At 38.9% G+C, this 24,749-nt stretch overlaps 4 protein-coding genes across 7 annotated transcripts; 3 read left to right on the forward strand and 1 right to left on the reverse strand.

Annotated features, from left to right (window-relative positions):
- Positions 1-855: 855 nt before the first annotated feature.
- Positions 856-5,462, forward strand: lmod3 (leiomodin 3 (fetal)). Its single transcript, XM_070910137.1, has 4 exons — positions 856-1,143; positions 1,312-2,940; positions 3,224-3,296; positions 5,443-5,462. Exons 1-3 carry the CDS (start codon positions 856-858, stop codon positions 3,269-3,271), a joined length of 1,965 nt encoding a protein of 654 aa, XP_070766238.1. The 3' UTR covers positions 3,272-3,296; positions 5,443-5,462.
- Positions 4,038-8,596, reverse strand: LOC139288738 (PRA1 family protein 3-like). The gene is made up of 3 exons (XM_070910138.1): positions 8,398-8,596; positions 7,521-7,738; positions 4,038-5,552 (listed from the first exon to the last, which is right to left on the reverse strand). Exons 1-3 carry the CDS (start codon positions 8,577-8,579, stop codon positions 5,377-5,379), a joined length of 576 nt encoding a protein of 191 aa, XP_070766239.1. The 5' UTR covers positions 8,580-8,596; the 3' UTR covers positions 4,038-5,376.
- A 709-nt stretch (positions 8,597-9,305) lies between these two features.
- Positions 9,306-15,327, forward strand: LOC139288669 (NEDD8-activating enzyme E1 catalytic subunit-like). Of its 4 annotated transcripts, XM_070910036.1 has the most exons (18): positions 9,306-9,334; positions 9,437-9,475; positions 10,725-10,848; positions 11,012-11,092; positions 11,168-11,250; positions 11,612-11,692; positions 11,793-11,836; positions 11,923-11,987; positions 12,095-12,250; positions 12,810-12,912; positions 13,008-13,118; positions 13,261-13,314; positions 14,125-14,161; positions 14,254-14,335; positions 14,425-14,525; positions 14,617-14,680; positions 14,762-14,816; positions 14,916-15,327. In XM_070910036.1, exons 1-18 carry the CDS (start codon positions 9,315-9,317, stop codon positions 15,002-15,004), a joined length of 1,389 nt encoding a protein of 462 aa, XP_070766137.1. In that variant the 5' UTR covers positions 9,306-9,314; the 3' UTR covers positions 15,005-15,327. The 4 variants fall into 4 exon arrangements, with proteins under 4 accessions (XP_070766137.1, XP_070766138.1, XP_070766140.1 ...); XM_070910037.1 differs by lacking the exon at positions 9,437-9,475 and having other exon boundaries at positions 9,315-9,334; XM_070910038.1 differs by lacking the exon at positions 9,306-9,334 and having other exon boundaries at positions 9,437-9,499.
- Positions 15,328-15,898: 571 nt separating this feature from the next.
- LOC139288548 (chemokine-like protein TAFA-4) lies at positions 15,899-20,460 on the forward strand. Its single transcript, XM_070909862.1, has 5 exons — positions 15,899-15,953; positions 17,191-17,310; positions 18,621-18,776; positions 18,998-19,133; positions 20,385-20,460. The coding sequence occupies exons 1-5, from the start codon at positions 15,899-15,901 to the stop codon at positions 20,458-20,460; spliced, it is 543 nt and encodes a 180-aa protein (XP_070765963.1).
- Positions 20,461-24,749: the final 4,289 nt, after the last annotated feature.

Consider the following 24,749-nt stretch of genomic DNA (forward strand, 5'->3'; position numbering starts at 1 on the left):
GTTTTTGTACTGATTAAACAAATGAGATATAATGTGTTAAGTGAACATTAGAGGACATTTTTTGCCTTTGGATAGAGCCAGATAAGCTGTTTCTCACTGTTTTCAGTCTTTATGCTAAGCTAACTGGCTGCTGGCTGTAGCTTCATATTTAACAGACAGATATGAGATCTTTATTAATTTTCTTATCTATATCTTTCTTATCTCTCTTGTCAAGAAAGTGAATAAGCACATTTCCCAAAATGTCTAGTCTTGTAAGGTTCTTTTTTTCTTACAAATAAATAAAATGTGAATTGTCGGGGCGCCAGAAATTCCTGCTAACTATGTATCAAACTGTGCTCTGAGTAATGATTTAAAAAACTCAGACAGAAGAAATGACTCCTCTTCAACTGTTGGTGTCCATTCCCCTAAAGACAAATTACCTCATGCTTTTTGTTGTGCAGCACTTCAGAGGTTGTGTCTTCTGGAGAGCTCTGGGAGACTGGGAGGAGCTCTGACTCTACCCCCACCCCCACCCCCAGCCCCACCCCTCATCAGCCCTGTGAAAATGGTCCACCTGCTGCTGTCAATCCACACTTTCCTTTGCCTGAAGCAACTGTCATCCCAAAAGATCCTGACAGTCAGGCCAGCTGGGAGCAGGGGCTGAATGAAGAATGTTAGCATGTCTTTCCCCTGCTTGTACCTTAAATATCTTCCATGCAGTTCACAGGGTTTAATTTTAGACTCCACATGAGGCAGGAGCAAACGGTTTGTAGCTGAAGCCAAAGTCAGAGGCAGTTTGCTCTGTCCTGAGTCACAGATTAGACAGAAGTTATCCTTCCTTTTGATATCAGCAGAAAGAAGATAACCAGCGCAAATATGTCAAACAGTAGAGACCTCGAAGATCTCAATGAAGAGGACATTGATGAGGATGAAATCCTTGCTATGCTTTCACCTGAGGAGCTTAAGGAGCTCCAGAGTGAGATGGATGTTATTATTGCCCCAGATGAGAGTGTACCGGTTGGGCAGAGACAGAAGGACCAGACGGAGAAGCCTCCAACAGGGACGTTCGACCACAGATCCCTGGTTGATTACCTCTACTGGGAGAAAGAGTCCAAGCGTATGCTTGAGGAAGAAAGAGTGCCTGCTACTCTGCTGCCCAGTGAGGTAAGAGGTCAAACTCTCAAAATGTAATTTACAGATCAATTTATAACATCAATATTTCCCTAGAAACTATAAACCCTAAAATTGTGAAATGTTACAGGCAGAATAGAGAAATAAAATAGTGTTTTGGCACAATGGAATAACCTTGGTCTGATTTGTTGTTTTCATCAGAAAACTTTGAGGGAGGAAGCTGAAAAGAAAGAAAAAGAAGAAAACACAGAAAATGGGGAATATGAAGTGTATGAAGTGATAGAGGAAGTCATTGAGGAAGTCATAGAAGAAGAAGCTGTAGATGGTACAGATGGAGAGGAAATTATAGAGGAGATCATTGAGGAAATTGTTGAAGAGATTGATGAGGGGGATGAAGAGGTGGATGTGAAAGATGAAAAAGAGGTGGTGTCACCTGTGAACACAGACAAACATGAAAATATAGACAAACATGTAGATCCTCCAGACAACAACACAGAAAAAGTACCAGAAAACAATACGGATGACAATCAGCCTTTTTCAGACACAAAGGAGAAGAGTGAGAGCGTCGCCCCTGAACACAGCACATCACAAGTTGAAGAGAAAGAGGAAATTAAAACTTCAGACTCTTTGCTTCCCAAAGAGGCTCCACAGAAGCATATACATACAGAGATAAATGAAACCACTGATATGCTCCCGCAGAAAGAAGAGAGAAAAATTAACAAATTAAAAATTCCAAAGCTGGCGCTCAATAATATAAAAATGACATCAAGACCATCAGGAAATGAGACAAACTTGGATTCAACACTTGGCAAAATCTGCAACAACAACCCGTCTGTCACTGAGGTAAACCTCAACAACATAGAAAACATTCCCAAAGAGATGCTCTTGGACTACGTCAATGCCTTGAAGAAGAACAAATATGTGAAAACCTTCAGTATAGCCAACACCGGTGTTGATGAAAACATAGCTTTCAACCTGGCCAACATGTTGAGAGAGAATCGCAGCATTACTACTTTGAACATCGAGTCCAACTTCATAACCGGAAAGGGCATCGTCGCCATCATCCGCTGCCTCCAATTCAACGAGACTCTCACAGAGCTGCGTTTTCACAACCAGAGGCACATGCTGGGTCACCACGCGGAGATGGAGATCTCACGCCTGCTCAAGGCCAACAACACCCTCCTGAAGATGGGCTATCACTTTGAGCTGCCAGGGCCCAGGATGGTGGTGACCAACATTTTAACCAGGAACCTCGACCGCCAGAGGCAGCTGAGGAAGGAGGAGCAGAGGCAGCAGCAAATGAAGGAGCAGAGGGAGCTGATGCAGATGTACGAGAGCAGTCTGAACCTGCCTCCTGGTTTACTTGAGATGCTGGGGTACGTACCGCCTCTAGAAGTCCTGCGGGAGCATGGGCTTATCCCACCCTCGTCAGAACTGAGTATTGTACCTCAAACACACCACCAAGCAGAAGAGCCAGAGCCTCAGAAGCAGCTCAAACACAATGGCATTCCCAAACGACCCAGTGCCGAACCAGCAAACCCATTAAGGGACGTCCAGTTGAAGAGGACTCCCAAGAAGCGTGACCCTTTTCTGGATCTGGACCCGAGGGATGACAGGAGACCAGAGAGAGCAAGTTTCCAACTGAGGAAGACTCCCAAGGTGAAGGATGAAGGCAGCGGAGGGATGATAGACGAAAGAGCAAACCTGACTGATGTGATTAAGACTTTGAAGCCCATCCCTCGCAGACGAGTGCCACCAAAGGTTGATCTCACACCCCGTGACCAGCTCCTAAGTGAGATCAAACAGAGCAACGTGGCCTATCTTAAATCTGTGAGTATCCAAGAATTAGTACTGTGAGATCATAGCGTTGGGATCCTGTGTTTAGGAGTATGCATACAATTTGACAAGTTACATCTTTTTATCGATAAAAAGGGTTACTGTTGACAGTGTTAAAGCTCTCACAACAGAAGAGCATTCATCATGTGTTAGTATTACATTATCTTGTGGGCTTTACAGCTTATAAGGTGTTCCAGTATTATCTATAATGATTTTACACCATGTTTACTGTTATAGAAATCGAAGTAATCTTTTTATTCTTTGTCACTGCTTGCAGGTGCCACTCCCTAAAGTCCTGGAATCAAGTGAAACGAGTCTCCTCTGAGGCCGTTTGTTTTCTTCACCATACTGTATGTTTATTTTACACATATTTGTATCAGTCACTCTAAAACCACCCAAATGAACTGTACGAAACAAGAGTGAACTATACTTTCATTACACATATTAGCTGGTTGTTGTTATCTAACTAAATGCTGTTGGAAGTCACAACAATAAAGGTATAAAAATCCATCGCCAAAACACCCTATATTCAATTTTCATTCAAATATATTGAAATATTGAAAATATTGTTTTTGTGCTAAAAAAAAATTTTTTTTAGAGTAGGTGTGTTTGAATAAATGTTAAGATGATTAATTTTGTGGAAAACCTGTTCCATTTATTTGCATTTTGCTATGATGCCTGGGATTCTTTTTTTTTATTTAAGTGTTACAGTGCTATCAGTGTCAAACTAAATGGATCCCCAGTGAATCATTACAGTTACTTCCAGTAGCTTTTTGCTATTTTTCTGATTCTGAGAGGTGCAGGTGTTTTTTTTAAAGTGGAGGTATTTGCAGAAAGGGAGATGAGTCAGAATCCTGAAAAACTGGTGCCATGTGGATAATTAGTCAAACTGAATTAAATGACAGTGAGAACAATCCCGGAGGGGATATTCATTAGTTTGCTATTCAGTAGTGTTTCAATAATAACTTACAATACACCACTTTGTCTCACAGAAAGATTTACCCCAAATAAGACAGGAACAACTTAATTTTGTGATAAATAAATACATCCATATATTCACACTCAGACTCAATTGGGAAAAGACTGCAACATAAATCAGGTTATCTTTATTTCCATATATAGGACAGCCATGTTTTACTTCAAGTTCTGTGATTTTATCATCACTTTTCAAGAATGAAAGTCACATAAAAACATAGATAATATTTAATATAGCATCCATATAACATAAAGAATCTCTCTGAAGTGCCATTTGTGAAGGTAGCATGCACAAACTGCAGTCAATGTGCATGTGTGAAACAACTGCACTTACTATCAGGAGTATCAGTGTAAAATGAACACTTAACATTACAGAGTTGGTTTTTGTTTTACAAGGAAAAGGGATTCGATCCCAACAGAGAATTGGAATATAGCATAGGATGTCTCTAAATCTTTAGTCCAGTATTTACTAATCAAGAGGGAACAGTGATAAATTAAAGCTAATTAATACAATCAATAATTTAGTCTCATTGCCAATTATGTACTTTGTATCCTGCAGCCATTTTATACATTTCTGCATGCTATATCATGAAAATAGACACATCAGAAATAACAACAAACTTGTACATACCATGATACATACCATGACATAATATTCAAACAATAAAGCTGCACTTGCCATTCATTTTTCAACATTGCATAGCTGTGATCAGAAGGGATACACTCAGGCCAGCCTGTATGGTCAGGAAGTGTATGCACAAATCTTTTGAGATTAGGAATATTTAAACTCCACGATTATCAGTCAGGCCATATAACCATGCCTCCACAAGAAGCAAACTGGTCTCAGATCAGTATTCCTACAGCTCCTGAAGTGACAAGATGGGAGTTATTGCTGTTTAATAAGTAGTTAACAGTTCACTGGGTGTTGTTGTATCTTGATTGCGGTGGGTTTACTCAGTGACAAATTAAACATGCTCATTTTGAGGTAGCAAACTGAAAAGATTTGTTTTTTTAGAACAAATATAATTGGTATGAAATAACTGCATTAGATATTGTGTTCAGACATTCTTCTTTATTTGGATGAAATAAATACTTACTACTGGTTGTCATGTGGAACAAAGTGCGTTGTCAACAAGGGAAATGACTTGTTTTTGGAAATATTTTTGACACAGGAGTGCTCAAACCTTTGGTAACCTTTCATGACCAATTCACACTGTGATCGTGCAAATCTTGTTATGCTATTATCCATCTATACACTTCAGCCAGTGTAACCTATCACAAAGGTAAAAAAAGAGAAAAAAAGTCAAACGAAAATGGAAAAAAAAAGTATGGGAATGCAAACATCAGTAACTTTACATGTATAGAGAGGATAAAAACTTGGGGCACATGGGACGATGCTATGGACATTTTAATCCATACTGTATGACTTCCCTTGGCACACTTTTGTCTAGAGCCTTATTCCTTCAGTTTGCTTTCAATGAAATCCTGAATCTTGTTCATTTTCTCTTCCTGCTGATCCAGGAGGTCCATGATGACGCCCATGGGGGTCTTCTTCAGCCCAACACCCTCAATCTTGTTCTCCAGTCTGTTCTTCATGTTGCGCAGTCTCAGAGAGGCGTGGATCAGAATTACTAGAGGAAAAACAACAACAAGACATTTCTATTTTTACCAATGTGAAAATAAAAACATACATCTTTGTGTCTCAAACTTAATGGATGATTTTCTACAGAATACATTTCGGAAAAAATAAGAAAACAAAATGTGATACTGTTGCAACTCAGACTTTAAAGTAGGTGTAAGCATCGGCATATCTTTTCCCATGTCAGACAGATACTGAGTGCATGACATCAGCCAGTAAATGTAGTTCTGTCCAAATCAACAACCCATAGCAACCCGTCAACACAGCCAGCAGTGGGCAGGCCTCCTGGGATGCGATCAAAGTGTCTCATCTATCCGCCATGATGTTAGAGCTGCTACATTTGCTCTAACGATCCAACCCATCAATTATCTAAACCACCCTGCTGACTCTAAATGTATTTAGAGAGCTGTAGCAAATCCAGAGCTATACCTCTGAGCTACAGTATAGCTCGCCCTGTAATGCTGACTTTATTTTGCAATTGCATGTCAGTAATATTGTACACGTTGTTCAATCCCTCCAGTGAGTCACAATGAGAGAGTGTTCAGAAAAACTTGTTCACCCACAGAAAAACCTCAGTTATGCATCCCTGTGTGACTCACCATCCCCCTTAACAGTTTTCATCATGTAACATTAGCCAACGAGTGCTTGGCGTACACTACCATTGAAAAGTCTGGAGTCGCCTGCCACAAAAGCGGATTTGATACAGTCGGATGGCTGAGCGAACTAGTCAATATTTTTGAATGGTCTTTCATGCTTTTAGGTCATAGAAAGTCTTCTCTATAAATAGATGTTATTTTGTATGAAGGGTTTGCAAAAAAAGTAATGTTTTGTATACAGAGAAAAAACACTGTACAATTCAACTAGACTGACAATTAAAAGGGCAAAAAGAGACATAAAGATACCTCTGAGCAACAGTTAAATAAGGATATATAAGAAATCAAACGTCATTGGTGAAAGAATGTGGAAACTTAGCATCAAAATCTGTTTAAATACAGACAGGTTCCTGTTTCAGTGTCATGAGCATAATAAAACTTCAAAAAAGAAATAGAAGCTTAGTGTATGCTTAGCACCATCAACTAAATGGACATTTTAATCATTTAATTATTCTTTTGGGGCCAAAACTATTTCAAATGTAAATAATACATTTGGTGTCTGAATTATACTGTTTTTATCTATTTTTAAATTATTCAAGGAAAGAAAAAAAACATCAATAACAGGTGATTCCAGATTTTTGAACGGTAACATATACTATTGGGAACAGAAAGTTTAAATTAAAACTAGAGTAGGCTAAGCACTAAATCTATAAAGATAATTAAAGTTTAAGTAGTTCCTAGAGAGAATAAATATCTTTGTCACATCTGTTAGATTGAAGTAAGTGAAGTTAAATGTACATAAAATAACCGGTGTTAACCAGGAAACATTTTTTTTGCGCAAAAAGTAAACAATTCGGGATTTTACATAATCTCAGAGTACCACAGTATTGCTCAATTAAAAAAATTCCCATCGCCCTAATCAGTCATAGCACCTGATCATACCTTGCCTAAAACAAGGCTGTGTCCAAAAACACTCCCTTGTACACACATTCACTCCTATATAATAAAGACACTCAATAATGTATTCTTTAGAATGCAAATTGAGATTTTGCCTCATCATGGACAGCTGTAGAGTCACACGATGGCATCTATAATCTGTGGCACACTGCATTGTGAGATTGATAGCAGAAAGTAGTGCACATGCCATGGACACTACCTTTTTACACTACTTTAGGGTACTAAATAGTGCATAAATTTCACACTTAGAATTCTGGACACTCAAATAAAATGGGGGTCAGTAAATGTAGTACATTATATGGTATATAGGGAGTGGTTTCAGACACAGCCTAAATGTAATTATATAACTTCATTCTCTGTTCTGTTTTTTTAATTAAACAAAAAACTGTGTAGAATACACTGAGACGTACACAGCAAAGGGAAGGTGATTCCAAAGATGAAGACCATGACGCCGCCACACAGCGACAGCAGAAAGTAACTGGTGGCCATGACCCCGATGACAAACAGTGTGGGGTTCTTCCTTTTGAAGTTCTTGACGATGGCCTTGTTCTCTCCTGCCCACACTGAACCAATGAAGACCAGAGTCACCACAGCTCCACCCAGAAACATGCCAAACGGGTTCAGGAACCTGAATATTGAAACATGATGAAATGACAATATAGTATATTATACATGGCATTTTTTTTAAATAGCACAACCTGCTGGTGGTAACAATAATAGCTAACATCCTGGCCAGTTGGTGTAAACCCTAAGAGGGCAGATGCCTGCAGTAAGGCCTATACTCATGATTTCCACTACATCATCCTCTATTTAAAGAAAACTACTGCACCAGCTTCACATGCAAAATCACGACCAACTAGCAGCAGTGATATGTGTGACAGTAGCAGCTCCAATGTAGCATCACTGATCCACATAAACAATCAACATCCCGATAAATAACGCTCATTTTAAAATAAAGGGGACTGACTGCCTCCGTTGACATTATGAAGCACTTGCTTTCACTTTAAGCTAGCTAACTTAACAGCTATTCTTACTGAAAGTTGCTGTTACTGAATACGCAGATATTTAGGAAGAAAATGTTTAACTGCTATAGGCCAAGCAAGGTAAATGTTTAAAAGGCAGAGGCTACAGAAGAGTTACAGTGCTTCAAATGTTGGCACAACAATGCCAAATGTCACAGAAATAGCCTGCGTGCTCATGATGGGTGTGGGTAGAAGGTATGCAGGCTAATTAAACACAGAGTCAGAGATGCTAGCCTGCCTGCGTTAGCTTGCTACCAGGACTTACCCTACAATGAGGAAAACCACCAGAGCCACGGCGAAATAATTCGTCTGGTAGTACAGCAAATTACTGATCACTCTGTTGTTCCACTTTGTTAAATCTCCGAACTCGGGTTTGGCAAACCGGTCCGCTCCGGGGAAGAAATCATCCCACGGTCTGAGGGGTGCAAGCTCCATCTTGGCTGCCATGTCTTCAACGTGTAGTGAAGTCACGCACAAACACAAACATAACCACACGCGTTGCGTGATATTTTGACAGGTCAGCTGATCACCGTCTGAGCTTGGAGGGGAGTCAAACAAGCAGGAGGCCGTACTCTCGCTCAAGATCTCGCGAGAGTCACATTCTCGAAGTGTTTGGAGTTTTACACTTGCGTTGGAGAATGCGCAGCAGCAAAGATTTAAATGAATAAAAGTAAATGAAAACGTTACATACATGTTAAAAACGTATATACGTTAGTTCTAGATACATTTTAAAAGCGTGTTTATTTATAGAAGATTCAAAGTCTGGATTCGTTTTAGAAAACAGAGAAGAGCGGTTTCAGAAAACCTGCATATATGTAGGCTACTGTAGGTAATGTAAAAGTGTTTATCTTTAGATATGTCTAAAAGAGGAAGTCCAAATAGCACATTATTGGTAATACAGGTCCTGTTTTAAAATGTGCTATATGAATTTAGTTTATTATTATTATTATTATTATAAAATCACAACAAATATAATAATAAATATGCTTAATTGAGTAACATTTACGTATCGGGAAACATATGCTCCCACGGTTTAAATGTTCTACAGAGACATGGCTATGTAATTATTACTGAAGCAGGAGAGAAACCTATTTGCCCTGTTTGGGTACCTGGAGCTGCTGTGTGCAGCTTTGACACTCGGAAACACAGCAGTCACAATCGAGGACATGGGACCGTGAAAGTATGGCGGATGCCGAGGAGCCGTAAGTCTCAATGGACGCAAAATATCATTTTATCGTAGTTTATCGTACGCCTTTTGTCGTGTACCCGGCATGCTTGAAACCTATTTTACTTTCTTCTTCCAGGGAGAAGAAAAGAAGGCGAATAGAGGACCTGACTGAGAAGTTAGTGACGAATGCTAAATAAAGGTCTCTGACTGGCAGCAGGTTTGCGTTGCACTATGAGCAGCGACTGCTGAGCCAGGAGACATGAAAAGAAACATTTTAGCAAGGGACAGCCTTAATAACCCATTTAGCTGTTTGTACAAGGCATCAATTTACACTATGTGTTCATTCACAGTGTCCTACATACTGCAGAGACACTGTTCTGCACCTATCCTGTATCCTTTTTGCAAGACATATCCGGAATGAGCAGAACATCATAGCTGTGTTATTTATCCTATACTTCATACTGGTCCTGAGCAGGGTTTACGTATGTAGTGTGTTCAACCTGGAGACGTGACAGCCAAGTAAATTCAAACAAGCCAGTAAGGCATTCAAATAACCACCTGAGTTATGATTGTACTGTGCACTAATGTCCCACAATGCAATGCACAAAGTAAAAATGGAGGATGATGAACATAGTGTGTAAAAACAATGGTGGTGAAACAGCTCCAGAAAGAAAGTTCAATTGCTGTATTACAACAATTTCCTGTTAGTATAAAATAGTAAAGTATATTGAGTTTTTGTATTCTAACTGCAAAACCAGAACATTTTAGCATATCATACCCGCTGTATACAATTAGTATGTATAATGGGATTAGGAGACAGTGTATGTTTTTATGAAGATTCTCATCTTTGTTATGAATCTGGTTTCCGGATAAACTTGCTGCACTGCCGTCAGTTAGTCACATTTCTTAGTACAGTGGTTCCCAGCTTTATTTGCCCATGACCCATCAATAGAAAGTAATTTCTACTGTGCGTCAACTGTGTGCATGTTTGTGAGTCGTGAGATGTTTAACTGAAGAGTGATTTTGCCTACCAAGGTATTATCTCTCAACCCCAACTCCCAGGTTGGGAACCAATATCCCAGCAGACAGTCAAAAACAACTATTACTGGTTACTGTATATCAGTGATCAATAGCAGTTTAAGTGGCTAGTTTAGCTGTTGTCATTTTTGCACAGCAGATGAAATCCAAAATGGTGGCTTGTTTTTTTTTTCTCATTAAGCTTTTTTTCATTTGTGTGTTTATTAATCTGCATGACTGTTATCAATATGGCCAACTGCTTTCTTTCACCGCCTTCTTCACACAACTTTCAGGAAATTTCTCCCTTGTAAAATAAAAAATGCATGTAATGAGGGATAGATGGCATTATTAGAAGGATAAGTAGGGAGAAAAGTAGTTCAGTGTATCTTGGTGTGTTGTGTGTCCAGAATGGCTGTAGATGGTGGACACAGGGACGGTGGTTGCGACTGGGACGGCCGGTGGAATCATGTGAGGAAGTTTTTGGAGAGACCTGGCCCGTTCACCCATCCTGACTTTGAACCAAGCACTGAGGTGACATAGAAGCACTTTGATGAAATCGTTCTGTAATTTAACATGCTAAACTGAAACTGTCTAGTGGGATAAAACTGTAGCTTCACACTGTCCAGTGATGGTGATATTTCAAATCACTGTACATTTTGATCCTTAAAATATTGTGCTGTGTCTTTCATTTCAGTCTCTACAGTTCTTGTTGGAGACATGCAAGATTCTGGTCATTGGTGCAGGAGGACTTGGATGTGAACTCCTCAAAAATCTGGTAAGAAATAGCTTTAATCTACATTATATTGACATACGACTATGTAAGTTCTTATATCGTCTTGTTGTGCTTTAGGCTCTGTCTGGGTTTCGCCTTATTCATGTGGTTGACATGGACACAATTGATGTGTCTAACCTCAACAGGCAGTTTCTTTTCAGGTAGGTTTCACTTTTTCCCCCCTCCCAGTAGTTTAATATTTCACAAATATGTATGTGGTGACATTTATTTATTTATTTATTTAATTTCGGGAAAATTTGCCACAAAGGTTTGTGAGATACTCATCTACATTTTTATAATATTTCCTTTAATTATTTACACAATTCTTATCAAAGAACATAGAATGATGTAATAGTCCTATGGTCCTCGGATGAAAATAAATGAGGGTTACCATGTCACAGTATCTGTGACAGAATTTCCCTCAAAGTGACTGTAGTACTGTAACCATTCCAGTGTGATAAAGTCAGAATACATTCAGCAGCTCATATGTCCTATAAGTAACTGTTAAATGCATCAATTTAGGCCCAAAGATGTTGGACGACCAAAGGCCGAAGTGGCTGCCGACTTTATCAACAGTCGTATCCCTGGATGTAAAGTTGTCCCGTATCCTTTGCAGCAACAGTTTGAAATGCAACTCAGGTTTAGTTTACATTGTATGAAATATCTTGACCATGATTTTTTATTCCTTATTAATAACATGCAGTCACTTTAAAAAGATCCAGGACTTTGATGAGTCTTTCTACAGGCGTAAGTTTTTTTCTTACAAGCTCTATGCATTAGCAAAGCTTACCAAGTAAGCGCCTCAGAGGTTTAAATCGCTCATCTCTTTGCAGAGTTCCACATCATCGTCTGTGGACTGGACTCCATCATTGCCAGACGCTGGATGAACGGGATGCTGGTAGGAAAGAGAAATTTGATTTGTTGTCTCTACTTAATATACCTTTGCATCTCAGAAGCTTATAAGTGTAATCTGTTGGGAGTTATGAGTGACGTTGCCTTCTCTAGATATCCCTCCTGAGCTATGAAGACGGAGTCCTGGATCCCAGCTCCATCATCCCCCTCATCGATGGAGGAACGGAGGGCTTTAAAGGAAACGCTCGGGTCATTCTGCCCGGCATGACTGCATGCATCGACTGCACATTGGAGCTGTACCCGCCACAGGTCACTTTTCAACAGCAATTTATCTGCTAGTTTCGCTTTAAAGATTCATATAAACACAGTAAATGGCATTTTTTTCTGTTATAAATGTGTGAATGATATGACAGAATAGTTAATCAACCTATTATATCAGATAAACTATCTGCTGTTCAGCTTGTCTTTTGGGTGGGAGAAAGCATCTGTGGTGCACATGTTTTACATTTCCATCTGCAATAACAGCTGTTTCTTTGGAGCAGAAAAAAAAAGAATTGGGTCATAAACATGAGCAATGTTAGCAACCAGACTGAACAGAAAAAGAAATGAGAGAAAAACGTGTCACATACGGACAGGTGAAGTGCAAAATCAGCACAGCAGTGACTAAGATCTTTCCAAAACACTCAGAAAAGAAAGTATAAAAATTAAATTAAATCAGGATTTGATGATTCATCTTTTTCCTGAACAGCTTTGGTATTATAGCTGTTGTAGTCTTTAACTGATTTCACTGTGCAGAACAGGAAAAAAGGGCTTCTAGTGCTCCTTTAAATGCATTTATGCTTGACCTTGATTTTACTATTATCCACAGATTAATTTCCCCATGTGCACCATTGCATCAATGCCCAGGCTACCAGAACATTGCATTGAATATGCCAGAATCTTACAGTGGCCCAAAGAGAAGCCATTTGGAGGTAAGCTTTTTTTTATTTTAATGACATTATTTAACCTTCTGCCTTTGTATATTATTACAATAAAGGCTAACAACAGCGTCCTTTTTCTCAACTAGATACCAGCTTAGATGGAGACAATCCAGAGCACATCCAGTGGGTGTTTGAAAGAGCCCAAGAAAGAGCTGCAGAGTTCAACATTACAGGCGTGACATACAGACTCACTCAAGGTGAACCTGAGAATTAAAGTAATTTTTTTTTAATAAAAAATAATTTATTCAATGCTAATGTAGTCTTTCTGGCTCACAAGTGTCTATAATACTGTGCTGGAATTAAACTCACGAAGGTTTGTCCATCTTGTTTGTGCCCCAGGAGTTGTGAAGAGGATCATTCCTGCTGTGGCATCAACTAATGCTGTTATTGCTGGTATGAAACTTTGTTGAGGCTGTTCAGAGATGTTGGCAGAAAGGAAATATTTGAAAACAATGCGGGTGACGTTTCTGCGATATCTTTGGTGAAATATCAAAAGAAATAGACCCTAGGCTAAGCCCCCTGTGGTTACTGCCTGAGAGGCTCGCTGCTCTTGCACGGCAAATATCCAGTTTATAATGACGAACGCTTGTAATTTTTTAAACTATGGGTCTTTGATTTCATGTCGATGTAAACAAAAGCAGGCTTCTCATTTCTAAGCAACAGTCATACATTTTGTTGGCTAAAATGACTGTCACTAGCAGATTATATCAGCTATAGCTAGCTAGCTAGTTGATGCTTACACAGTGAGTTGGTTGAAAACAATAACCATGTAAAAGAGTAAATATGCATGGCTTCATACACTGTAGAATGGCAAAAAGTCTGCATCCTCACCAGTAGATGATCCAGGTAGAAGGCATTGAAATAAAGAAACAGCCTTGTTCTTGTATTACGGGGTGAAACTAGTTAGTTCCAACAAATTTGTTAATTTTTTCCAACATAACCCGGTTTGGATGCCCGAAACGTGCTTGGATTTGAAAAGTACAAATGGATATAAAAGACCACCCTTCTAGAGCACCATGCACACTGACTCGACATGTGGGGAAATCCAAAGCTTGACAGTCCTGCTAGTTACTGTTGCTAAGCTATGATTGGACAATTGCTGTTTGTGGGAAGGGTTTAGCAAACAGTCATTTATGATTTATTGTACTTGAACAATTGTGCAATTCACGCAACTAAATTTAATTTTGTCTTTGTTCTCCATAGCTGCCTGTGCCACGGAAGTTTTTAAAATTGCTACGAGGTCAGGAGCAGAAAAACATTCTTTATCTCTCGTCCCAGTTACCTGCTGATTTGTCAAATGAACATTACTTAACATCAGATTTTATTTTACAGTGCGTATATTCCTTTAAATAATTACCTGGTCTTTAATGACGTGGATGGGCTGTACACCTACACGTTTGAAGCTGAGCGAAAGGTTTGTCGTGCCCTAATTGTCATCTTGTCACCAGAGTAATGTACTGTACTTGTACAACCAGTTTACTATTTATCATCTTTGATTGGCAGGAAAATTGTTCAGCCTGCAGCCAGGTGCCTCAGGATCTCCAGTTCCCTCCTTCTGCCAAATTACAGGAGGTTTTAGAGTACCTTACAGAGAACGCCTCTCTGTGAGTATTCAGAAAAAAAAGTTTTTCATGCTTCTTTGGCTTCTTTAGCAATTAAAATTGTTGGTTAAAATTGTGTGTAATTGTTTTCAAGACAAATGAAATCCCCGGCTATCACCACAACTCTGGAAGGGAAGAATAAGACACTGTATCTGCAGGTAATATACTGTATTTAATCTTTGAGAATGCTGCATTTCATTATAAACTGCGATTAAACTATGATTACAATTTGATTCCAGTCTGTGAAATCCATCGAGGAACGAACCAGGCCAAACCTCTGCAAGACTTTGAAAGGTAACAAGAAGCAGTACTCCAATCATTCCCAGTCTGTCCACCTGTAGCTGCTGACATTCATGATAACATACATGGAATATGTTTTTTTCTGTGACGCAGAGCTGGGCCTGTCGGATGGACAGGAACTAGCTGTGGCCGACGTCACCACGCCCCAGACGGTTCTCTTCAAGCTCAATTTCACCACCTGAACATTCATTACGACACACAGCACTGATGTCGGGTCGACTGCGTCTGATTGCAAACTGGGTCTTTGTTGCAGTAGCACATTTGATATGATAATGTAAATATGATGAGTAAGGGCTCACTTGTGGGATAGGATTGGTTGTCATATGAATATGGAATCATTTAACAACATTGTTTTTTCTATTAATGTTGTTTACTTCTTTGTGTATTTGTCCTGTGTTGACTTATATTGTAGCTATTTCCCTGTCAATCCAATGAGAATAATGATGTGCACTGTGCTCTAATAAAGTTTTATTATCAAGGTTGTAGAAGAAGCCTCATTCACCAGATGTCAGTCATTTAGAAGCAATGGGGCAGCTTCACTGTTCATTTTTTTTTTAGAACTTTTGTTGTGTTCAAGTGTATCTTTTTAGATTAAAATAAATTTTATTTATTTAAATAATAAATGTTTCATGTGACAGTTTTGAAGGAATAGTCCCAACATTTTAAAATATAAAGCTTCTGCCTGGCCAGCACACAGCAGGTTAGCTTAGCTTATTATTTGACCATTATTTCATGGTTAAGGTTTGATTGGACTTGGAATCAAAACTTGAGTAATGGTCAGCTCATGTAACTACTCACACTTTTGCGTACTGTATTGTAAGGTGTTGCCAAGAAGGGTCAAAACAAACAGGCCTGTATAAAATATCTCATGAGGGCAGAGCGAGCCACAGATGGGACTCTTCACATGCGGTTTCTGTCGTCTGTCCGCTGTGTGACAGGATGTCAATAGTCACTTTAAGCTTCTTAGGGCGCTAATGAAAGTGGTCGCATATTGTCCGGGAGACAGATGGTTTCTGCCTTGATTAAGTTTTAATTTTCCTGACGGGAAAAGCTGGCAGGCTTTGCTCGTCGGGGTGATGCGACTTTTGTTCACAGACCAACACATCTCGCACATCACACTCCGCCTGAAAGGTACAGTGACTCCAGGGAGAGCAGCTGATGTGTGAAACTGCAGGTTTTCATTGAGCTGACGTCTCCGTCAGCCGGGTGCGTTATTTGTTTGTTTTTTCTTCTCTTCTACTCTTTGAGGCAGAAAACTTGAGAACCTGGAGGATCACATCCGCTGCAAACTTCTGCATCCTCGCTGAGACGATCATTATATGGCAGCCTCTGTAGCATGATGTTACCCCACACACTGGTGGAGGTGTCAACAGCGGCTATCATGTAAATCAATAACCTGAGCAGAGGTGAGTGGTCGAATATTGAAAATATGCTTTTCAATCAACAGTGGCTTAACTCACTAAGCAAACTTCAGTTTTTATTTTATTTTGAAATATTCTCTTGTCTGTTCTTTAGATAAATGTTAAAATGTGTGAGGCAGGCTGACTCACTTTTATTGATTATGATGATATTGTACTACACAGTGTGCATGTAGCCTATATATGTGTATGTAACACAGCAATAGCTTGTACTGGCATAGTGTTTTTTGCACAAATATGACAAAAAAAAGTTATGTTCATGGATTATTAGCTATTGATTAATGAGGAATGATGCCTTTCTAAATCTAAATGTACAGTGCAATATGATTATTAGAGTTTTAAAAAATGTAATCTCTCTCTAATATGACAATTCATTCATCTTAATTTTTCAAGCACAAATGCCAAAAAATTGCCAGTTCCAGCTTCTTAAATGTAAAAATGTGTTTTACATGGTTGTAAGTTAAATATCTTTAAGTTTTGTACTCAAAATGAATTTTTTGAAGTTTAGGTTCTGGGAAATTGTTAAGGACATTTGCTTTATTGACAAAAATAAATAAATTATTTGCAGATTAATCAATAATAAAAATGATCATTAGTTGCAGGCATAAACTTTATATGTAAGGGGTTAAGAGGTGAATGAAAACACCTCGAGCAGACAAGTGACTTAAGCAGTGATGTTTTGCTTCATGCCATCTTTGTCCTGCAGTAGTAATGCTGTAATTTGACATAAAAGTCCACGTCCCAGTTTTTCTGTGACTCATGTGGAATACAACTTGTTTTGGAGGGAGAGTTTAGCTTTGAATGCAGAGATGTTTACAGCTGAAGGGGTAATGTGAGTCAGAAATGAGTACAAGAACCCACTCTCATCTGCCTCCAAAGTTGCCTCTGATTCAGGGAAAACTGTTGGCGTGATTCTGTTTAAGTGTGCGTGAACCTCTTTGTCCGTGCAGGCAAGATGACGCTGAACGTATTGGCTCGACCATTACACTGGGGCCTCCTGCTTCTTTGTGTTGTAGGCTTCTGCAGCCAGCTAGTGGCCACTGGCAACCAAAGCTCCCGAGGACAGAGAGGTAGGTGTCAGACCCAACCAGACCAGTCGCACCCCCCCAGAGGGACTCATTATGGCTCCTGGTCACCAGCCTGGTCGCCTGGTGGAGAGTTCAGTTTAAGGAACAAGAACCTGAACCCACTGTGCTTCTAATTAGAAACAGAAATGAATATGGAGGATGTAGTTTTTCATGTTTACCAAGACTAAAATACTAATGTTAAGATGCTGTAGAAGGGATTTGATTGGCCAATTAGCAGAATCTAATTATATCCAGCATAATGTTACTGTACACTATATGACATACTGAACATTTAACCTCTGCAGTATCACATGAGAGACAGAAGGGGGACAGAAGTATAGCTATACAGAAGTATAACCAGGAAAATTGACTTCTGCAGAAAAATGTCTCTGTGGCTGACATATTATTATATATTATATTAGATTGTTCATACTGCTGAATCAATGCATGAGCAGCATTTCAACTACTTTATATAGTTTTAGGTTGTTTAATGCAGCAGCTCCCAACCACTGAGTCAGGCCCCCTCCAAGAAGGGATTAAAGAACAAACTGCTCCCCAAATATTTGCAAGGGGTCACAAGGTAAACGAAAAGTAAATTTTAGTGGAAATGGAAACATACAAGTAAACTACAAGCACCTCTAAATTGTGCAGTACTACAGTAATTGTACTTTTCACCAACACCACAGACAGACAGCTCAGTTCTAAATTAACAATATGCATGCGTGTGTTTTTGTCTTTATGTTTTTTTTTCTGCTTTGTTGCACCCCTTCAATTGGATGTTCAGTTTAAATGTATCAGCATGAAACATCCATGTTAATAATCACTAAAAAGCAACATCCAATTCCTTTTATTTGTGTTTCTGTGAAATGACGCCGGTGCAGATGTGGGTCAGATATTTCTGTTCATGCTGTTTATTCTGCTCATTTCTGATCACACACTCAACATTAAACATTGAATTATGTGGCTGAACATGCCGATGATTACTGTTGTTCTGATATTTCAATGTTTTTTTCATTGACTCTGGCATGAGTGCTGATGCTTTTTATCCACTTGGCGGTGCTGTAGCTTCAGAAACAATCAACATTAGGGCTGAAGTATTTAATTGCTTTGCTCACTTGGTCATCTGAATGAGTGTAATAAAAATACTACTGTATTTATTTAGATTTAACATAATATAAAGCTAAGAAATCATTGCCATTTGACTATGATACTACCATCTGTAAAGGCTGAAGTCATTCAAGCTGCCTCTATTTACATGCAAAACATAGTATAAAAAAATGTGAAACCCCTTTCCTCTGAATTCTCTTCCTCAGGGTCATCACAGGAGAGGACAGGGACTTGTGAAGTGGTTGCTGCTCATCGTTGCTGCAATAGGAACAAGATTGAAGAACGCTCTCAAACGGTCAAGTGCTCCTGCTTCCCCGGACAGGTGGCGGGGACAACAAGGGCTCTGCCCTCTTGTGTTGAAGGTAATATTACTGGGACCCTCTTCTACCTCTCTTAACTGGAAATATTCTGGCATGACATGAATATATTATTTGTCAAAGTAGAGCCAGGTTAGTCAGTTTCACCAGAGTCCACTAATACTGAGGCTGTCAAGGACCAAAGAGGGTGATGTTTGATTGAGACGTCTTTTTTGAAGTCCTTCCGTCTGAAAAGTGACCTTTTGCTGTGGTGTGTTTTTCTCCAGCCTCTATTGTGCGTCAAAAGTGGTGGTGTAAAATGGAGCCGTGTCTGGAGGGGGAGGAGTGCCGAGTTCTCCCTGACCTCACTGGCTGGTCGTGCATCTCTGGGAACAAAGTAAAGACCACAAAGGTGAGGAGAAGGCCCGCATTAGTCTGAGTCACAGTGGCACCAACACTGTACAAAGGACCTAACACAAAATGGCTTTAGTTTAAGACATGGTATTTATAGACGCTTAGATGCAGTCATAAGGTAAATCTCCTCCTTTTCTATTGCGTTACTCTTATGCAAAACAGGGGCCGAGAGACTTATGAATACTCATCATAAAGCTTTATTTTAGTAAGCTCTCCTTTGATGCTGAAGGATTCCACAATCAAGCATAATCACTGCTCCCATTGGCTATATCAACCCTCTTGCTCTCCACCAGGCACAGTGGGCTCAGAAAACCTAATTCTATAATCTGGTGAATGATGGGGCCAGGAGGACAAACATGAAATAAGCTGTAAACTAATACTGAACATTAAAACCCATGTAATTAAATCTGACGGCCAAAGGAAACCCCATTGCCTTTAGAAACGCACTTTCTCATAAGTTGCCTTTTTGTTAAGCTGTTTTATATGTACAATTCCTGGGGGAAACATTTCACAGTGAAACAGGGGCAAGTTAGCAGTGGCAGCATGCAGCCAGTGATCAAAAGAGACCAGTCATGTGGTCCATCAGATTATTATACTGTTGAACAATAGAATAAAACAGAAGAGAGCAGGTGGTGGAAGAAGTAGTCAGGTCTGTTGCTTAAGCAAAAGTAGTACCACAGTTTAGAAATACTCATTCAAAATGTTACTTGAGTAAAAGTATAAGTATCAAAATATACTTTAAATGCCAAAAATAAAAGTAGTAATTATGCAGAATGGCCAGTTTCAGAATAATGTGAATTGTATTATTGAATTATATTTATTGATGTATTAATGTGTATATCACTTTAAGGCTGCAGTTGATAATGTGGGACTCATTTTAATTACTTTATAAACTGTTGGGTAGCTTGTGAAGCTTGTTAGTTTTGTAAAGGCTTAAAAAAAGATACCACCCTCCAAACTCTTGAGGTACAGAGCATTGCTTTTATCTCCATGCACACCGTTTCAGCATGTGGAGAAATCCAAAGTTTGACAGGTCTGCTTTGCCTACTGTAGTTATGGTCGCTAAACTATATGATTAGACAGTTTCTTATCAAGGGCTGACTTTAGCAAATGGTCGACTGAAAATACTACAGAACACAATAAAATGTTGTCATATCCCTCAGCTTTATCTCAAAATATATTTAATATATTCAAATAATTGTGATGGAAATGAACAAAACCAGAGTTGTGAAATGTGCCTTCGTATGTCCTTGTTTTTAGGTGGCACGGTAGCAAGACGGAAGCTCCATCTAATCAGCACAAGCCCGTCCCAGCCAGCAGCAGTCACCTTAACTAACACTGGACTCTGAGGACAGTGAACGCCCCGTCAGATAGAGTAAAAAACAATATAGATTTAATTAGATATCTCCTGGCTGAGCTTTAAACCGCAGGAACTCATTATTTTAATTTCTTTTGGCTTGAACACTATTTTGGTTGGGGTTAATCCCTTGGAGTGGACAATTTATTAGCAATTGACTTAAGATAAAATGACGCAGCACCTTTTCCAAGTCCAAACAGGCAGCTACTGCAAACGTCTGTATCACTGTTTCAGTGCTTGATATGCTGAGCACATTGTGACGCACTCAATCAAAGTTTGGATGGGCCTGCTGGCAGACACTTAAAAAGAGATTTTGGGGATTTTCAGGTGGCAGAATGTGAATCCAGTCGGTGGCTTGTGACTCTCTCTGCCGATCAAAGCAGAAGACCACAAATGCTGAGAAATTTATGATTATCTAGCATTTGTAGACAATGCTGTCCTGCAGACTTACTCTGAGCTTTGCAAAGAGGTCAGATCCCTTTGGACTTCTCCTTAACACGAAGAGGCACTCTCATAAACACGCCTGCACACACACACACACACACACACACACGCACAAAGGCTGCTTTTCGACTCCACTGGTTGGACAGGCCACCACCTGCAAGGCTGTGATGGCATGCACACAAGCATGAAGCTCTGATGCAAAACAAGGACTGTTTGAAATGCTATTCATGGGGAGAAAGGGGGGAAGAGGAGCTTCTTCACTGTTGAGAGCATTTACATCATGCTTTTGTTTGTCTCTCTAAACTGAGTGCTCCTGTGGAGGGAACTCCGCTTATAGTAATGATGGGAAACATTGGAGATAGTCTGCCTTGAAGCAAATCGTAGCCACTAACAACACACAATGTTTACCGTTATTACTTCATCAGTTTTCCTCTTTATATGAATAATATTCCTTCTGGACCCAACCGGACTGCCTCTCTTTTATCTCTAGAGTCCCGTCAGACACTTTTGCAATGACAAGACATTTTGTGATCACACAAATACAGCGATGGTAAATCATCCCATCTGAGGCAGCTGAGACTTGTATAAACGCCACATGCTGTGCTAGTTGAAAGCAGCTGAATTCTAAGCAGTTTGCTCAACATTTACTTAACGCAATTAAGCATCATAATTGTTTTGGTAGTGACAAGATTTGGCACTGAGCTGTCATGCGTTCACAGCACAAGTTCGATTTATCATTTAATGTTAGCAGTGCTGTTAATGTTGTCAGAATGGTAAAATCTTGTCATTTCAAGATCCATCTAATGATAATGATGATAATGATACAGAATGTTTTTTTATTTTATTTTAGAGAACCCCTCCTCTAAAACAATGATGTCATCTGCTTGTAGTGGATAGAGTAATGCGCCTTTGGTTATGAATGAAACTTCTTTTGTAGATTCACTGAAAGTTTATCACATAACATGTTGAAATTCTGTTCATGGGTTTCGTAAACAGCTGCGTCTGAATCATAACTGCTGTATGTGTCATATTGTTGCTACTTTTATTAACCTGATCAAAAGGTATCAGAAGATGTTCAACATACTGTTTACAAAAGACCTCAGGTTTACAATTATTCAGTATTATTTCCGAACATTTGGATGAATTATTCAAGATATAACCTTTTAACTGTTTAAACCATTTTTCAATGCCAAAAAACATTCTCTGGTTCCAGCATCTCGATTGTAATTTGCAGCTTTTCTTCTGTCTTTTGTGATCGTTAGTTCGTGTGAACTAAATAACTTTACGCTTTGGAGTGTCGGTCAGACAAAACATGTGATCTGAAGCCATCACCTTGGGCTTTAGGAAATCGTGATGGACATTTTTCATTATTCTCTGACAATCTTTAGACCAAACAATTAATCAAGCGTTAGTTTCACTTTTGGTTTTGTTCAGATTTCAGCTTCTCTTGAATGCAGGTTAAATCTAAAACGTTTTTTTTAACCTCTTAATAAATCTATTGATATGAAAAGATGCTTTTCAGTGATTTAACTTCTCAGGCTTGGATTGAAAATGAAGTGTACACAGAGGAGTTAGATTTAACATATTATTACAAGTCAAACTCAGGAGCTGGTTGGGCTTCTCTGGAAGTCCAACAGTAGTCTTATCCCCTAGTCTTGCTCATTGAACCATTCCCCATCTTGTATTTATGTATTCATATTATACAGAAATGCAAAGCTCATTGAAGTTAAAGGTCCCAAGATTCCCTGACTGTTCTTAAAATCTGAGTAGACCTGGACAAGAAAGCTTTGGAAAGATCAGGAACTCACGGAACTACATTTTCTTACGTCTCAACAGAAGCTGAAAAAGCGATGAATCCAATGGGAATTTAACTGAATATTATCACCATCCTTACACTCTCTGCTGTGTTAACTTTTTCACAAAAATATTGAGATTTAACCTTTTTATTCCTGTATACTGTATATATTGTACTGTCATGGTTGTATATTGTATGTAACATAATGTGCTGCCACCTTTATGGCCATGTCTTGTCAAATAAGAGATTTTAGTTTTCAAATTCTCAACAACAACAACTAACTTTTTGGAATAAAAGTTTGAAATAAGTTAAAATCTGTCACACCCCAGTGGGGTTTATGTCAACGATGACAGCACGCATCCTCGAATTTGTGCCTGTGTTCCGAAAATACCAGCAGCGCTCACAACCTTCTATTTCTGATTAATTTTCAAAGGAGCTGGTGTGACATTCATTAGGTGACTTTCAGATGTGTCTTAGATAAACTCTGTGATTTATACACACTCGCGCAGGTTCTTAAAAGTTTAAGAAATCTGTGCAGTGCTGCTTGATTACCTTTTATCTGTAAAATAACCTTAAAGCCAGTGAAAAGAGTTTTATCTCTGTTCTTCAGTACAAATTGAGTAGAAACCCTCTGAGCACCTGTCATAATACTTGGCTTTAAAACAAAAATCATATCCCAAATTCAAAATGAAAGCAGCCAAAATAAGGTAATTAAGATAGGAGTTATAGGATCCCCACTCCTAGCTGGAACATGTTGCACAAATGCTTCACAGATGAGGCAGAAATACAGTGAATCACAACAGATGAACAGAAGATTGAACAAATTCATAATTTTCTCCCTTTTATCTATAAAATGACAAAGAAATAACCTCAAATTAGAGATATTATTCACAAAGGTCTGAACAATTCTTTAAACTTGATTCTCATAATTCAAACCAGTCACAAATAACACATTTCTGGCACCTTATTTCATATCAGTTTGCAGGTGAGATGTGGCAGGGAACCTTCCCTCTCTTGTGACTGTCTATTGGGGACAGTAGTTCATGTTCACTAATAGAAAATAAACTGTCCTGGGGCACATGAAAAACATAATGGAAACGCTGTTATATTCCCCTTTAACAACTTTTTCCTCATCTGGAGTTGACACTTGTAATAAAAAATGTAAACACAATTCTCCTTGTCTTTCTCTCTTTGTGTGTATATTATGTGTGTGTGTCTAAACTAAATTAGCCTTCTTTTACTGCAGGCAACTATATAGGCGACTAAGAGCAATAGACTGAAAGTAGTTTGGTTATGGCTGAGAGGTTTCATCTATTTGCTTTGACATTATGCATACATACTATTTGGAATAGAGATTACTTTTTTTTTTAATTAAAACAGAGAGCTGAACAATTACACTTTAATGAACAAACATTAATTGGACAATATTAATGCTATCAGCTGTGTGTGATGTATTCATATGCATTCTTGCCTTGTGGCTGCATTTTACATTAATGAAGCAGACACTGTTATGCAGTGACATTGCCAATGTTGAGTCATTCTTTATCTTACTGAATGTGTACATTTTATACATTTATTGTTTTTTCTTTTATTTCTGAAACAAGGTGAAAAAAGTCTAATGGATCTCACATTTTCATTACTCTTTTTTTTTTTCTCAACCAAGTGATAATAAGGTTTCATTTCACTGGTTTATATGTAAATCACCACAACAGTTTGTTGTTTTACGGGGCGTTAAGTGCAGGACTATTTCTATTTTTTCCTGGAATCTTGTAGTCTCGCACACAACCCTCTTTAAAACTACAAATGGTTGTTTTTATACTTAGGTTTTGGTATGGATTAAACAAACAAAATATAACATATTAATTAGTGAGTGTTAGAGATGCTGGTAGGCGGGTTTTGTTACCTTCGGACAGAGCCAGTTTCCCCCTGTTTCCAGTCTTTATGCTAAGCTAAGATAACCATCTGCTGCTGTTTCTATGTTGTAGGGCTTGGCCTTCATACCAAGGTTTAACTTCTCACCTCAAAGAGT

Source organism: Enoplosus armatus, chromosome 8, assembly GCF_043641665.1.
Source record: "Enoplosus armatus isolate fEnoArm2 chromosome 8, fEnoArm2.hap1, whole genome shotgun sequence".
NCBI lineage: Eukaryota > Metazoa > Chordata > Actinopteri > Centrarchiformes > Enoplosidae > Enoplosus > Enoplosus armatus.